We start from the raw sequence: 16095 nt of genomic DNA, 5'->3' as shown, positions 1-16095 counted from the left end.
TTCTCAACTGATGTTTTAGCTGCAGCACGTATAACAAGTCGTATCCCTGCGGTGATGCCTTTAAGGCAAGGAGGAAGTGTAAACCTGGAATGTGTTGGGGTTGGTCCTCCTGCTCCTGATGTCTACTGGACAAGAGGATCTGTTCGAATAAAAAGTGAACCGAAGGGACAGTTACGTCTGACAAACGTATCTCATCAAGATATCGGACTGTACCGTTGCCATGCCGTCAACTACTTAGGACGAGATGTAACAGAAACAAGACTAAGTAAGACAACTATAGTTTTAAATGGCTGTCCGTAGTTTGTAGCCATTTAACTTATTGTCAATGTAGGTTTAATAGAATTAAAATTCGTTTATCGTCCTCCTGCTGCTGTTGTCGCGTCTTCTTCTTCCACTATAGTAATCAACTGCACTGCTGAGATAGCGCCTGGAATACCAACCTCTACACGATGGGAAATTTTACGACAACAGTGCAGATCGGGTTCTGGCAAGAGAACCATTTTATCCAACGGCACGCTAGTTATACGAGATGTGACCGAATGGGATAGTGATACTTATGTATGCTACGCTGGTAACAACTGGATTTCAGCGAAGGTACAAGTGAGGGTGGCAGGTAGAGCTATATGGCTAAAACGTACTAGATCGTTGTCATACAAATTGAATTGCGTATTTCCACAGAGGATACGAGTTGGATGCTGACAAGTGACTCCTGTAATGGATTTCGTCCTTCTGCCTACAACAGATCTGTTTATTATGCGGTGTCTTCGTCTACAACGTGGAACAAGTCTAAATACTATCATTGTCCTGTAGGATATTATTGGCCATGCACTGAAGAGGGACGAAAGATATTCAATGATAACAGCTGGTCAGGGTCACTTGTGTACCACAGTCGATGTGGATGGAGTGGTTATAACTACGGTGGAGGAACTAGATATTACTTCAGGTTTCGTGATTCGTCATCAACGAATGCGTACAAGCATGCTGGAAATAATGATGCATACCAAGTCCAGACCACCAGCTCTACCTCTCTATTTGCCGGCATTATTTGCATAAAAGAATAAAGAATAATGTTTATTGAAAGTTGCCACAACGTTGACACATAAACAAGCTAAATTGTCTTTCTACGTTTGCAAACTAGAATGGAACGATTATTTCACATCCTGCAGACTTGCAGTGTATTCATCTGCAGTCAAACTTTTCTGTCTTATTAGGCTAGGTTTAGACAACATGACGCTCGTGACGCTCGTGACGACGCTGAAGAGCGTCTACTTGAAGCACGTGCCTTTTGTCGACAAATTAGAGGCTAGATACGGGAGTTAAACAACCGAAAGTAAACTGTCGGTGTGTGTGTAAGTATAGGTACGGCTGCTTGTGGCAGATCAAGTCACGGTAGCTTGTAGATACGAGGGGCAAGAAAAACGTATCGGAAAAACCGGGCTTCCAGCAGCATGCTGCCAAAAAATGTGGAAGCGTCTCCGCGACAACTTGGTGCGGGAGGAAATGAAAACCAAATCACAGACTTTTGTATTCATACGATTATGATGAGTGCTCGTCGCTGACACGATATTGTAATGGCACAGCGTCAGCATTTTGACACCTACTCGTCGGCGTCATATTGTAAACCAGGCTTTAGAGGTTACTTCTCTAATAATGGCGACAGCAGCTTCATGGTGCAAACGATTTGGTACAACAGATCGTCGCTTTTCAGATTTCTTCGTGCTGCTGCATGTAGCTTTATATTGACTCTGCATGATAGACGACTATAGGCAGATAGCACTAAACAAAATTCTGCGCCTGCTAGTCCGCTTGCATGTACTGTGCGAGTACAGTACAGAACGTGGAATTCGACCACACCAAAAGACGGAGAGAAATTTATACAAGTATATAAATAAGGGTCACAGCAAAATATAATTATCTTTGACTATGCAATCATGCATGCAAGGTAGCAACTGTCTCTTATTTGTTGTTTGTTTGATTTCGTCTGTAAACTGATGACTGGAAGTGAACTGGCTGTTATGAGACAAAACAACAAACATTGAATAAAGGGATTTACTGTAAGAAGCTATATGGCCGGTGCAATACGTACAAACGAACAAACAAACAAACAAACAAACAGAGCAATTGCGTGTTTAGACAAAATCAGAGTATTAATCAAATTATTTGTACACAATACACAAAACTGCATAATCTCAACGTCTCTGTCACTGATGTGTTGTCCTTGCCAACACGATCCCGTACCATTATCTTCACCGCTTCATGCTGGTATTTGTTTTCGTTGCTGCAATTTCAGTCGCAGAGCAACAGGCGCCTCTAACTCATGTCGCAGATCATCAGCTGGAGTACCCAATGTGTGTCGAAGATCATCAGCCGCAGTAGCAGTTTTGTGTGAAAGATCTTTAGACGGACTGTGCTTACCCAATTTGTGTCGTAGGTCATCTCTAGAAAGATCAGAGGGTACAGAATGACAAGATGAATCTACTTCCACGAGAACATTATCGATTTCTCTTTCTACATCATCTGCATTCATGCGCAAACCAGAAAGACGTTTACTGCTATGTTTAAATGCAGTTTCTAAGGTTACGTCTCGTTCTGTTTCTGAGCTGCCTTCCTCTTCGATTTCCATTATCTCAACAACTGTGCCTCCATCTTTCTGTCTCTTTCGTTTGCTTTTCCTTTTCCTAGAGCAAACAATTTAATCAACAACGACTCACCATGTAAACACTCTCACAAATACAATTGCTCTGTTAGTGACGTGCAGCCTCTTGCCTGAAATTAAATTTAATGCAATACACACAGTTGTGACAGTAATGGTTTAATTGTATCTTTCACGGCAGTGGAAAGAATTCACACAAATTGTATGACTAAGCGCATACTACACCTCACTTGTCAAAAATCCAAGTTGTTTAACAATACAACTGTTAATTGGTAAAACAATGTATGCAACCATCCTACTAGAGAGATGTTATTCCGATAACATTCTTGCAATGGTACTTCGTATTATTGCATTTTCAATATTACTCGCAACTGCCACAAGTTTTGACCACAACAATCAACATTCATCATTCATTCCATCAGTTCTCTCCAACTCCTCATTAACAACTGCCAGTAGACACAGAATCTTCGAAATTCTCTGCACCTTGTACGGAGAGTGTAAATACGAAGTGTAGAAAAGTTGGCAACTATTCCTACTACTCACTTGAAACCCTTTCATAATAAACATTGACCACACATCAACTGCACATAAATTGTAATGACAATACGTGGTAACCTGAGGTCTTTGGTAGACACTCCTATTGGATTGCCTGGTTTGTTGGGATTCCATGGACAAGATAGTATTTCCTCTTCTTAGCTGCACCGACTACTTTCTTATCACCTAAATTCAACACAGAGACTAATAGCACAAGTTCACAGTATCAAGTTGCTGGTCATTACCAGTTCTTGCTTGTCTAGGAAACAAAACCTTGGCTTTGGGATGTGGCTGTCCTAACCACCAAAAGTCCGTGCTCTCCTTGCTGTCTGCAGATTCTGGCTGCATATCACCAGATGAATCAGCTTGTTTTGAGGAAAGGCATGCATCGTCTTTCTCTCCTGGAGAAGACCCTACCAGTCCTCTTACCTGCATGGTTACCACGCGGCATCAACACGCACCTCCGACGTTGAATCGTGCGCGAGTCTGTACTAAAATTATGTCAGTATACGATTTCTAAATATCAAAGTACCAATTACGACAGGACAGATGTGAGCAAGAATATTGGTGCTAGATTTCACACACTACAGCTGGCCGGGTTTGCAAAGAACATAATTCAGTTATCTACGAGTGTGATGGCTGGCAAACACAAAAACTTGCCTCGTTCTTCCTTTCGAGATCGTGTAGTTCTCTACACTACTCCTACCGTTACATCTGTCTTGATGGCGATCGTCTTCTGGCGGCTCTCGTTCTACCAAGCTCAAGTGCGTGAGCTGCAACAGCACGTCAAACTTTCAGACGCGACGGCCGATCTAAAGCATTCGGAAAACAGCAAGTACATTGATTCGCCTGTCGAAAAATTGCTTTCGCGATACGCAAGGGCAACGGGGAATGACAAGGGTACGGATAGCTTGCAAACGCTCAACGACTATTTTCTTAGAATTGCAGAGCAGCAGGTAACCACATTCTAGCTATAGGCGCTCTTTTTATCCGATTGTTTACTAATGTATGTTTTCATTCTCCACGCAGTTGAAAGAATCGTTGAAGGCACGTTGTGTTGACAATGAACGTTTGTGTGTGCAAGGTGAGTGACGCTGCGTGACGCCTTTGAATGCATGCTCGCCATTCAGGGTCGCAGTTTGTCTCGCGGTCCGATAACACAAAGAACAGTTGTTGTCTTCTTCGTAGGACCTAAAGGGAGCTTGGGTTCGAGGGGACATGTTGGATTACCTGGTTCTCCAGGTAAATTACTTCACTGCCATTTTTAGTTACATTTGACAGTTTGCGTTGCATGCAGGCAGTAAAGGCGACAAAGGAGATCGAGGAGTCGTCGGCGCTCAAGGTTTAGAAGGTACAAAAGGCTCCAAAGGCGAACCTGGCGCAAGAGGAGCGAGTATTGGTAAACTGAGTAGATCGATGTGATTGTTGACGCGTCACGTATAAGGTGTTAACTTAACTGTTACCTGCAGACCCTCCCGTTATCACCAAACAACCAAGCGCTGTTGTATCTCTGGAGTCTGAAGCAGTCGAATTTCATTGCGAAGCCGAAGGTTTTCCGACGCCTAAAATACGATGGCTAAAGCTTGACTCTACCCTGCCACGGTCTCGAGCCACAATATCTCTAAATGACACACTACGGATAACAAATATTCATCGTCATGACGCAGGAACATACGTCTGTTTGGCTGAGAATATTTTTGGTTTTGCAAGAGGATTTGCAACATTGATTGTTCAAGGTTAGTACCGTTTAGAGATGATGCAAATTGACCATTAACAATATATAATGTTGTTATTAGTTCCTGTCAAGTTTACCGTTGTTCCGCCGTCAGTGGTGACTGTACAACAAGGACAAAATATTAAACTGCAGTGTTTAGCTACAGGTTATCCTTCTCCGATTATCACTTGGTCGCGAATTGATGGAGCTTTGGAGTCTGGCAAAGTGAACGCCAATGGCAGTCTGGTGTTAGAAAATGTAAAGAAAGGCGACAGCGGGCAATATATGTGTACTGCAAAAAATGCTTTAGGAAAGAAAACTTACTCATTTTCGGTAGATATGCAATTAAAAGATAAAGGTAAGATTATTTCAACAGAACACTAAACAAAGACAAACACCTGCCGACAGCGTCGGATCCAGGAATATTTGAAAGAGGGGATTCATCATTAGCAGTTATTTATAGCATTACTAATTTTCTCTTTTCTAATAAAATTATAAAATTATTGAACCACGCTTATTGGGAAAGAGGGAATTGAAACCCCCTAAACCCCCCTCTGGATCCGGCCCTGCGCCGCCAGTATATATAGAGCGTTGTATACAGGGATTCTATAAAATTATATATCACATAATATCTATCGTACATATAAAAGGAATGAGAGGAGCTTGAGAGACTGGCTTGAGTCTACTAGTTCTATGATATAGTAGAGCCTTTCATAGACTTTTAATTCATGGTTGAGTTGGTTGCCTGGTGGTTCTTGTAACACCTAAGTGTGCTGACTTTTAATTTATGTAAATGTGGTAGTATATATAAAGATAGATTTCTTTTGTCTGGTTTCAACCAGTATAATATCTATTAAGTATTTAAACTACGTTAGAAGTATCTACTAATGATTAACTGATGAAAGTCTAAATACGTATGACTGTGTTACATTTGTTTATGAAAGTATTTTAATTAATATTATTCTGTGCTCTTATAGATTCGTCAACAGGACCGTCCGCAAGAGTTGAAGTTGAATACAGTGATGATGCAAATCTTAGGTGTGCCTTGTGTGTTATTCCAGGATTCTCTATTACATGGCAAAAACTGAACAAGGAAATAGCAACAGATAGAGTGGAAGTAACAAAGTGTTCGATTATTATCAGAAACGTGACTCGAGATGATGCGGGAAATTATTCTTGCATTGGAAAATCAGAAAGTAGTTTCTCGTCGGCTATTCTGAGACAAGATGTGTCACTTGTTGTAAAAGGTAAGCAATGTTTTGTCTGTCATGTAATTACAGGCAACTAATACTGTACAAGACCAATAGCACATAAATGCTTTGACGACTTATATAGCTGTTTAGTGTTCAATATTTGAAAGATCAAACAAACTTCTACTAATTATGTATTACACAATAAGAACCATTACCTAAGAGTATTCTGTTAGTATAGTGTTTCTAGTGTACAGGAGATTCTGATTTACTCTGATAATATATTTCCATAGCAACTATTTGAAAGTCTTTTGTGTTTATCTAAGCATATAGACATAGCAAAATTTTATCATTTATTCATAAATAAATGCCGGAAGATGGTATTGGTGTGCAGGAGCAAAATTGGGAGTCATCTCACTTTTCTTGTCAAAAAGTTTCAAGAAGAACCAATCACTCAATATATATATATATATATATATATATATATATATATATATATATATATATATATATATATATAAGTTCTAGGCTGCCACAGTGGCTCCCTGAGAAACAAACGTCACAATGCTTTGTGTGACATTATGTTTCATTGTCTCCGGACGAACAACTCAGGAACTCGACGTGAACAACGCTGTACTAGTGAGAATCAATCAAGACCAGGAGACGTCTTTCACCATGATTTTTTGCAAGGTCGTCCCGCATATTTTGATCTCTCTGTCAGGAATTCTCTTCAACTATCTTATATTATCTTTTCCGCCAACACAGCTGGTACTGCTGCAGCAGCAGGGGAGATGGAAAAGATCATCGCCATCTTTTGAACGTTGAGTGTACTGGTTCTCTCTTCTATTCTCTAGTGGTAGAGACGTTTGGTCTATGGTCTTCATCCAGCCTCGAAGTACTCAAAGACTTCGATAATAGGAAGACTACCATCACCAGTGGACTTACTATTAGCAAGGCTTCAACCTACTTACATGAACGTTTATCTGTCTGTTTGTGAAAATATAATTCAAAAATGATTTTAGCGTTATTAGCTGTTAGCTCTGTTTTTGATAAATGGGACTCATACATGTATGTTTAAAGTTGTATTATGCCCTCACCTTTAGGTGGTGGGACTATAATTATATTATATATAACATTGAGAGTATAAAAATTTAAAAAAAAAAAATTAAAATATGTATATATATATATATATATATCAAAACATATATAGCCTTTTTAACGGAGATAATTACCTTTGGCAAAGAGGTTGTGTTTTCATCGGCGTTGGTTTCTTAGTTGGTAACCTGAGGCGCGGATGCATTCATGAGGTACAGTAGTGTGTCTGTTTGCATGTCCGTGGACGGACGGTTTTGTTGGTTGATTGATTGGTTGCAGCGCATGCGCTCGTTTGTTAACTCTGATTAGAGAAGTATCCAATAGCTATCATATGTCGACAATTGCACGCGCCAGTCGATGTGTCCAGCTCCTTCTCACGCTCTTCATAATCATTGCATGCTTGCTAATTATACCGGAGTACTTCACTTGTATCCAATGCTTGTAACATAGTACCAGCCAACGGTTTTAGCTATAGCATTCTAGTTCTTTGACAGTTGTGAGCAGGATTTACTCAAAAACGAGTGGATGGATTTTGATTAAATGATAAGACTTTGATAGAGAACAATCGATAAGTTTTGGATAGATTAATCCCTCTCGAGGACTCGGGGGAGTCAGCTCAGCTTGAAACTTTTTACGAGAAAAGGGGGATTACTGGCGATTTCGCTTTTCCACAGCCATGCTATCTCCGTGCAATTATTGATGAACAAATGATGTCATTTAATTAATTAAAATGTTTGTACATTGCTAACTTATACCACGATCACACCAGAACCGGTACCGTGCCAGGTATTGTGTACAGTAAAAAAGGATCTAGATGGCCAAAATCGGCATTAAAACGAAGCCTTTATCACTTTAAGTACGTTTAGCAGAGTAAAGTAATGGCAATCTTGAAAAAACTCTATTTGGTCCAGCTCGTTTCTTAAGTTGCTAGTATGAACGCGGTACTAGGCCTCTCAACAAAGTTTGGTAACGATTGTGAACGACATTAGAGAAATCGAGTTACCTTCGTCGCCGAGTGCTGTCTCTACTTTTGTTTGAATCTATTCATGCATGAAATCCGTTGTACATTATAGTTGTCTTTACAATTAAACTGATGCATCTAGCGCATGCAACTATATCTCTAATCTGACAGCAACATGTTTCTGCAAAGGTAGTTTTGCAGATACACAAATGGCTTAATTTATTAAGATTCTATACATTCAATTGATTGTTTTGGGTTTACTTTTCGTTCATTGTAGCTCTTAATTATACTACAATTTCTGCTACTCACTGACTTACGACACGTTTTCAATAGGCTTGTACATACTTTGATCTATAGAATTGAAGAAGATACTTGTAGCAGCATGCGTTAGGTACCTTTGTCCATGAGAATACCATTAGAGCAGCAACACATGTACATTGTATTGTTGAGAGACAATATAACTGTTTTTGATTTTCCAGCTGCAGCTCGTATAACAAGCCATTTTTCTGCTCTGATGATTTTGGGACAAGGAGGAAATGTAGACCTACAATGTACTGGTGTTGGTCCTCCTGCTCCTCAGGTTTATTGGACAAAAGGATCTGTTCGCTTAGAAAGTGAAGATAAAGGAATGTTACGTCTGACAAACGTGTCTCAGAATGATAGCGACGTGTACCGCTGCCATGCTGTCAACTACTTGGGACGAGACGTAAAAGAAACAAGGATGGGTATACGACAAAACTCTACATATTTTAATTAATTAAACATTATCATGTTATTTTTTAATTTTCAATGTAGTTCTTACAGAGATAAAATTTGTTCATCGTCCTCCTGCTACTGTTGTCGTGTCGGCTTCTGCCACTATAGTAATCAACTGCACTGCTGAGATAGCGCCTGGAATACCCACATCTACTCGATGGGAATTTGGACTAGGACGGTGCAGATCGGGTTCGGCCAAGAAAACCGTTTTATCCAACGGCACGCTAGTTATACGAGATGTGACCGAATGGGATAGTGATACTTATGTATGCTACGCCGGTAACAATTGGATTTCAGCGAAAGTACAAGTGAGGGTGGCAGGTAGAGCTAGATAGCTAAAAACGTACTAGATCGTTGTCATACAAATTGCGTATTTTCTACAGTGAATATGAATTGGATGCTGACAAGTGACTCCTGTAAAGGATTTCGTCAGTCTACCTACAACAGATCTGTTTATTATGCGGTGTCTTCGTCTACAACGTGGAACAAGTCTAAATACTATCATTGTCCTGTAGGATATTATTGGCCATGCACTGAAGAGGGACGAAAGATATTCAATGATAACAACTGGTCAGGGTCATATGTGTACTACAGTCGATGTGGATGGAGTGGTTATACCTACGGTGGAGGATATAGACAGCACTTTAGGTTTCGTGATTCGTCATCAACGAATGCGTACAAGCATGTTAGACATTATGATGCATACGAAGTCCAGACCACCAGCTCTACCTCTCCATTTGCCGGCATTATTTGCGTAAAAGACTAGAGAATAATGTTTCTCGCAAGTTAAGTTGCCACAACACTGCATAACACAGGCAAGCTATAGATTGCCTTTCTATACGCTTGCAACCTTGAAATGGAACAATTATTCGAGACTTGCAGCTAATGTGTGTATTCATCTGGAGTTAAACTTTTCTGTCTTAAAGTTTACTTGTCGAATAATGTGACGGTAGCTTTACGTTGCAACTATTTGGTACAAATTAATGGTCATCACATGCTAAGCAGCTTTCTTCGTGCATGTAACTACATTGTCTTGTGACTTTGACACAATTAGAAGCTAACCATCATTGACATTACACGCTAGACAACTAAAAAACAAAATTCTGCGCTTGCTAGTCTGACAACTAAAAAAAATCAAAATTCTGCGCTTGCAGTGTATATATAGTTTACATAACGTGGAATTCGACCTAGATATAAGACGGAGAGAACACACCAACGCGTTATAATAAAATTTACAACAGTCTAAGGGTCACAGTAAAATATAATCAGACGAAATTAAACAAACAACACGCAAGTGACAGTTGTCTAGTTACCTTACATGCATGATTAATTCAATTTGTGTTGTTTTATCTCACAACAGCCAGTTCTCTTCTACATCAGTTTTTTTACTATAGATTTAATGTAAGAAACTATGGCCGATGCAGTATACGTACAAACAAAAGCAATCGCGTGTTTAGACGAAAATCACAATATTATATTATTTGTACACAATACACAAAACTGCATAATCTCAACGTCTCTGTCACTGTTGTGTTGTCCTTGCCAATACAATTTTGTACCATAATCTCACCTCTTCATGCTGGTATTTGTTTTCTCTGCTGCAATTTCAGTCGGAGATCAACAGGCGCCCCTAACTCATGCCGCAGATCATCAGCTGGAGTACCCAATGTGTGTCGAAGATCATCAGCCGCAGTAGCTGTTTTGTGTGAAAGATCTTTAGACGGAGTGTGCTTACCCAATTTGTGTCGTAGGTCATCTTTAGGAAGATCAGAAGGTACAGAATGACAGGATGAATCTACTTCCATGGGAACACTATCGATCCCTCTTTCTACATCATCTGCATCCATGCGCAAACCAGAAAGACGTTTACTGCCATGTTTAAATGCAGTTTCTGAGACTACGTCTCGTTCTGTTTCTGAATTGCTTTCCTCTTCGACTTCCATTATCTCAACAACAGTGCCTCCATCTTTCTGTCTCTTTCGTTTTCTTTTTCTTTTTCTAAAGCAAACAAATATAATTAACAACACCTCACCACGTGAACACCTTCACAAATACAATTGCGCTGTTACAGTCATAGTGACGTCCAGCATCTTGCCTGAATTACAATTAATGCAATACACACAGTTGTGACAGTGATGGTTAATCGTATCTTTCACGGTACCAGAGAAAATTCATACAATAATTGTATGGCTAAGCACACACTACACTTCACTTGTAAACACGCAAGTTGTGTAATGATATGACTGTCAATTGGTAAAACAATGGATGCAGCCATCGCCCATATCATCCTTGCAATGGTAAGGCTTCGTACTACTGCATTTTCCAAATTACTGGCAGCTGCCGATTGCTTCAACCACCTCAGACAATCGATAATCATTATTCATTCCATCAGTGAGCGCTTTCACACACAGGGTTAACTTGGGTTAACTCGGGTTAGGATAACTTATGATAACCCTACTCCACCCAACTTGCGTTCACACGTTGAACACAGGTAATTAGATGCAGAAGATCTAGAGTAGAACGAATACATCGATTGCTTGAAGTTTCTGCTTGAGAATAGGAAAGCAGTAACGCCCATAGCAGAACACAGAAGGAGAAGCCATTTGTACATTGGTGAGATTGACTCTAGGGCGCTTTTGCATATACATGTATTAGGGCGTGTCTTCGCTCCACTCTAACCCACTTTAACCCGGTTTAACCCTACTTGGAGCCAGGGTTAGCTTAACCCTCGCTTAACCCCAGTCTTAACCCGGGTTAACTTGGATTTACTAAACTCGCGTTCACACAACTGGGGTAATTGGAGTGTGTGAAAGCGCTCAGTGCTCTCCAACTCCTGTTTAGCAACCCTCATAGACTCGAAGTTCCAGACCATCTGAACTTCGAGGCTACAATCTTCACTACTCACAGAATCTTTCAAATTCTCTACACCTTGTGCAGACAGCGTACATACAAAGTGTAGAAAAGTTGACAACTATCCCTACTACAGTACTCACTACGTAGAAACCCCTTCATATATAAACATTGACCACACACCGACTACACAATGGTGACATTAATTAATGACAACACATGGTAACCTAAGGTCTTTGGTAGACACTCCTATTGGATTGCCTGGTTTGTTGGGATTACCATGAAGAAGATAGTATCTACTCTGCTTAGCTGCACCGACTACTTTCTTATCACCTAAATTCAACACAGAGACTAAATAGCACAAGTTCACAACATTAAGTTGCTGGTCCTACCAGTTCTTGCTTGTCTAAGAAACAAAAACTTGGCCTTGGGATGTGGCTGTCCTAACCACCAAAAGTCCGTGCTCTCTTTGCTGTCTGCAGGTTCTGGCTGCATGTCACTAGATGAATCAGCTTGTTTTGAGGAAAGGCAAGCATCGTCTTTCTCTCCTGGAGTGTCAGTTGAGTCTTCTTGAACAGCAGGGGATATTGGACAAATGATAGGCTCAGACATAGACTCTTCTTTGCTTAGAATATGTCCATCTTCATTCATCTGATCATCTACTTCATCTGCTCCTGCAGCGTCTGCAACAAAACAGTACATTGTATCACATTTCGTTTTACAGTAAGATTGGTTTAAGTGCTCAATAATATGGGTATTATTGCAGACACAACATGCAGGAACTGATGTGCATACAACTCCTTAATTGAATACAAGATTTCAAAACTAAGTATACACAGCGAAACACACACACACACACACACACACACACACACACACACACACACACACACACACACACACACACGGACAAATGGATATGCCCTTCGGAAAGTTCCAAAGATAGCACCCCTGCCTACTTCTAGGTAGGGACCCCAGTGCGACTTGGAGTTTTAGGCCCCGCTGATGAACCCCTTGATGTGTGGCCAAATGGATATGCCCTTCAGAAAGTTCCAAAGATAGCACCCCTGCCTACTTCTAGGTAGGGACCCCAGTGCGACTTGGAGTTTTAGGCCCCGCTGATGAACCCCTTGATGTGTGGCCAAATGGATATGCCCTTCAGAAAGTTCCAAAGATAGCACCCCTGCCTACTTCTAGGTAGGGACCCCAGTGCAACTTGGAGTTTTAGGCCCCGCTGATGAACCCCTTGATGTGTGGCCAAATGGATATGCCCTTCAGAAAGTTCCAAAGATAGCACCCCTGCCTACTTCTAGGTAGGGACCCCAGTGCAACTTGGAGTTTTAGGCCCCGCTGATGAACCCCTTGATGTGTGGCCAAATGAATATGCCCTTCAGAAAGTTCCAAAGATAGCACCCCTGCCTACTTCTAGGTAGGGACCCCAGTGCGACTTGGAGTTTTAGGCCCCGCTGATGAACTCCTTGATGTGTGGCCAAATGGATATGCCCTTCAGAAAGTTCCAAAGATAGCACCCCTGCCTACTTCTAGGTAGGGACCCCAGTGCGACTTGGAGTTTTAGGCCCCGCTGATGAACCCCTTGATGTGTGGCCAAATGGATATGCCCTTCAGAAAGTTCCAAAGATAGCACCCCTGCCTACTTCTAGGTAGGGACCCCAGTGCGACTTGGAGTTTTAGGCCGCGCTGATGAACCCCTTGATGTGTGGCGAGAGCATCGAAGGGCACTGACTTTGGTGCAGCCGCGGGACTGGACCTCAAGTCCACACGTACCCGTATATACTGCGTGATGTTCTGCCAAGCCAGCGGTCTAGTCCATCCCCAGTCAAAGACCAGGTACTCATCATACTCCTGAGTCGAGAGCGGCAATTGTGTGTGAATTTCTTGCCCAAGGAAATTACGTCTGTACTCGTCCGTGAATGTACGACCTCCATGTCGCGGATGTTTCCATTCTCCAAATGCAACTCTCTAACCAACTGAGCTACAGATGCATGAGCGCGCACACACGCACGCACGCACGCACACACACACACACACACACACACACACACACACACACACACTAAAGTTCTAGTCAGTGTCCGTACTATCCAAGAGTAAAAAGTGTTACTCGCCTTTCTCTGCCTGTTGTTGTTCAGGAAGTTCATTGTCTCCACCAACAACTTTACACAAAATCTCTCCTCCGGCAGACAAAAGTGTTCTCTTTGCGCTGTTACTGTCTTCCCACACAACATTACCTACAGACAATCAACAACATCTTATCATGCACCACCGGACAAGAACTCACAAATCACACACCTGCACATGCAAAAACTAATTAATGAATAAATATAAACCACAAATCACATTAATTGATTTACAATCAACACTGCAATAAAAGCATGACACAAAAATCTTGTCTCTAACAGAAATGCATGCATCAACGACCGACACTAACTTTACAAACCACATGATTTGGACAAGACATTAGACATATTGAACCACGTGGAATACAACAAATTCCAAAACAAAGAACATGTACTACACAACTGAGTGTAATGCTAGCTTACACGACGAGTCGTTTATCCACTCCAAGTGTGATGGCCCGTACACTCTAAAATACGACAGCATGTCTTGTGAGCTCATCTTATCAGTACCATGAACATGGACAGCTTCGAGCCTCAGACTTCCAACAGCTAGTGAACAAGACAGATAACATAACACACCATGTGACCTACACGATCACGTACGTTTCGGGAGGTTGGCAATAATCCTACAGAAAGAAACAAAGGCTAAGTAAGCACACCATATCAACGACTTAAAAAGTTAACACAAAGCTCACTGTTTGTATCTCTCCAATTTGTTTTTCTTCGTTTGTTCTTCCAAACCAGATTCTGGATTTTCTTTCTCGGCAACACCAAATCGTTTTGCTCTATCTAGCCTTTTTTGACGCTCTCCCTGCACAAATTAAACTTGTACAAACAAACAGTCACATCTGTGGTGCATTCATTAGCCTCCTAACAAGTCAAAGATGAAAGATTGTGATTAGATTAGATCGACATAACAAAACACTGTCTGCCTCTTCAATTATCTGCAAGCTCCTGGAATAGCAGAGACTAAAAATTGAATAGTTAAGTGTAACGAAGGCTTCCTGTGTAAACAACAAAATTATAAACAAAATTAGTTAGGTTTCCCATGTAAACCACAAAATTTGTAAAAATCACAATTCCTTTTAGATTCCCAGATTTCAAAACCAGATGCAATTTCAATCTCTTGACTTGGTAAACATAGTCATAACCACCGCAGTCTGCTCAACAAGTATGTACTAGCTAGCAGAACCAAATGATGTCGTCTAACAAATTCAAGCAGAAGACAGCAGATCAAATGTTAATTAAGTTAATAACAACCCTGGTCTGAGTGTTAAACAAACATCATGCACAATCTGATCCACAACTATACAGTAAAATACTGCATAAGATGTAAAGAAGAAGTGACAAGGGCAAAGGAGGTGACCACAACAGTTTTATTGCATCTACTTGTATCATCATATCGTCAATTGAACAACAGCTTTCCAACAATTGTTACAATAATCATAATTAGTGTATGCGACAGTCGGAAAACTTTTTCAAGACAGCTGTAAGCACAGATAAAGCTATGGAACACCCTCTAATGCCTTGAAAAAGAACTAAAATATCAATTAATTTAATTACCCGTAAATTTATTAGAGTTTCAACAAATTCGCCGATTAATGAATGAATGAATGATATATTTCTGTCGCACCTAAAAAAGTACAGTTCCCTCTTGGGGTAAACATAAAAACAACTAAGACATTAGACGTACAGCTAACAGACTACAAAATACACCAGCTACAACATACCAACTACAACATACCAGCTACAACATAATTAATTATGCTACAAAGTCTACAGTATACCATTGATTACTTTCATACACTGACCTCTGTAGAGACATCAAAACCTGTCACAAAACTTCCTTCTCTATTTACATATTGGCGCGTCTCTCGTCGAGCACCATCCTGAGCTCCAGTCGATGATAGCTTGCCGGTCTCGGACTCTTCAGTGCCAGTTTCACCTTCTTCACCGGTGATCTTCTCTTCTTGCGAGAAACGTACCGTAAATGACACCGAAAGACTTTGAGGGGATGACATGCTAATGAATCCGGGAACCGAATCACAGCCTACAGATCTGGTCACGTGGTTCAGCAATCTTGTGAGCGTGTGTGCGTGCCAAAATATATTTTTTAATCATTTTGTTTATGATTTGGCCATTAACGTTATTGTTATTTCCAATTTGTCGCGGGGCCTCATTGGGGAGCTAGTTAAGCTAGCGAA

At 40.8% G+C, this 16095-nt stretch overlaps 3 protein-coding genes across 3 annotated transcripts; 2 read left to right on the top strand and 1 right to left on the bottom strand.

Annotated features, from left to right (window-relative positions):
• The first annotated feature begins 17 nt into the window (after nucleotides 1-17).
• Nucleotides 18-1240, top strand: LOC134191223 (contactin-6-like). The gene is made up of 3 exons (XM_062659824.1): nucleotides 18-265; nucleotides 332-613; nucleotides 679-1240. The coding sequence occupies exons 1-3, from the start codon at nucleotides 55-57 to the stop codon at nucleotides 1059-1061; spliced, it is 876 nt and encodes a 291-aa protein (XP_062515808.1). The 5' UTR covers nucleotides 18-54; the 3' UTR covers nucleotides 1062-1240.
• Nucleotides 1241-3832: 2592 nt separating this feature from the next.
• Nucleotides 3833-9899, top strand: LOC134183250 (roundabout homolog 1-like). Its single transcript, XM_062650745.1, has 10 exons — nucleotides 3833-4143; nucleotides 4217-4271; nucleotides 4376-4429; nucleotides 4485-4586; nucleotides 4657-4923; nucleotides 4984-5259; nucleotides 5879-6148; nucleotides 8627-8872; nucleotides 8943-9224; nucleotides 9287-9899. Exons 1-10 carry the CDS (start codon nucleotides 3910-3912, stop codon nucleotides 9667-9669), a joined length of 2169 nt encoding a protein of 722 aa, XP_062506729.1. The 5' UTR covers nucleotides 3833-3909; the 3' UTR covers nucleotides 9670-9899.
• A 323-nt stretch (nucleotides 9900-10222) lies between these two features.
• LOC134183897 (nuclear cap-binding protein subunit 3-like) lies at nucleotides 10223-15919 on the bottom strand. Its single transcript, XM_062651480.1, has 8 exons — nucleotides 15703-15919; nucleotides 14587-14702; nucleotides 14495-14517; nucleotides 14315-14440; nucleotides 13880-14002; nucleotides 12146-12436; nucleotides 11981-12086; nucleotides 10223-10901 (listed from the first exon to the last, which is right to left on the bottom strand). The coding sequence occupies exons 1-8, from the start codon at nucleotides 15910-15912 to the stop codon at nucleotides 10478-10480; spliced, it is 1419 nt and encodes a 472-aa protein (XP_062507464.1). The 5' UTR covers nucleotides 15913-15919; the 3' UTR covers nucleotides 10223-10477.
• Nucleotides 15920-16095: the final 176 nt, after the last annotated feature.

The sequence above is a fragment of the Corticium candelabrum genome, chromosome 1 (genome assembly GCF_963422355.1).
Source record: "Corticium candelabrum chromosome 1, ooCorCand1.1, whole genome shotgun sequence".
In the NCBI taxonomy this organism is placed as follows: Eukaryota; Metazoa; Porifera; class Homoscleromorpha; order Homosclerophorida; family Plakinidae; genus Corticium; species Corticium candelabrum.
This window is presented reverse-complemented; position numbering and strand designations above follow the sequence as displayed.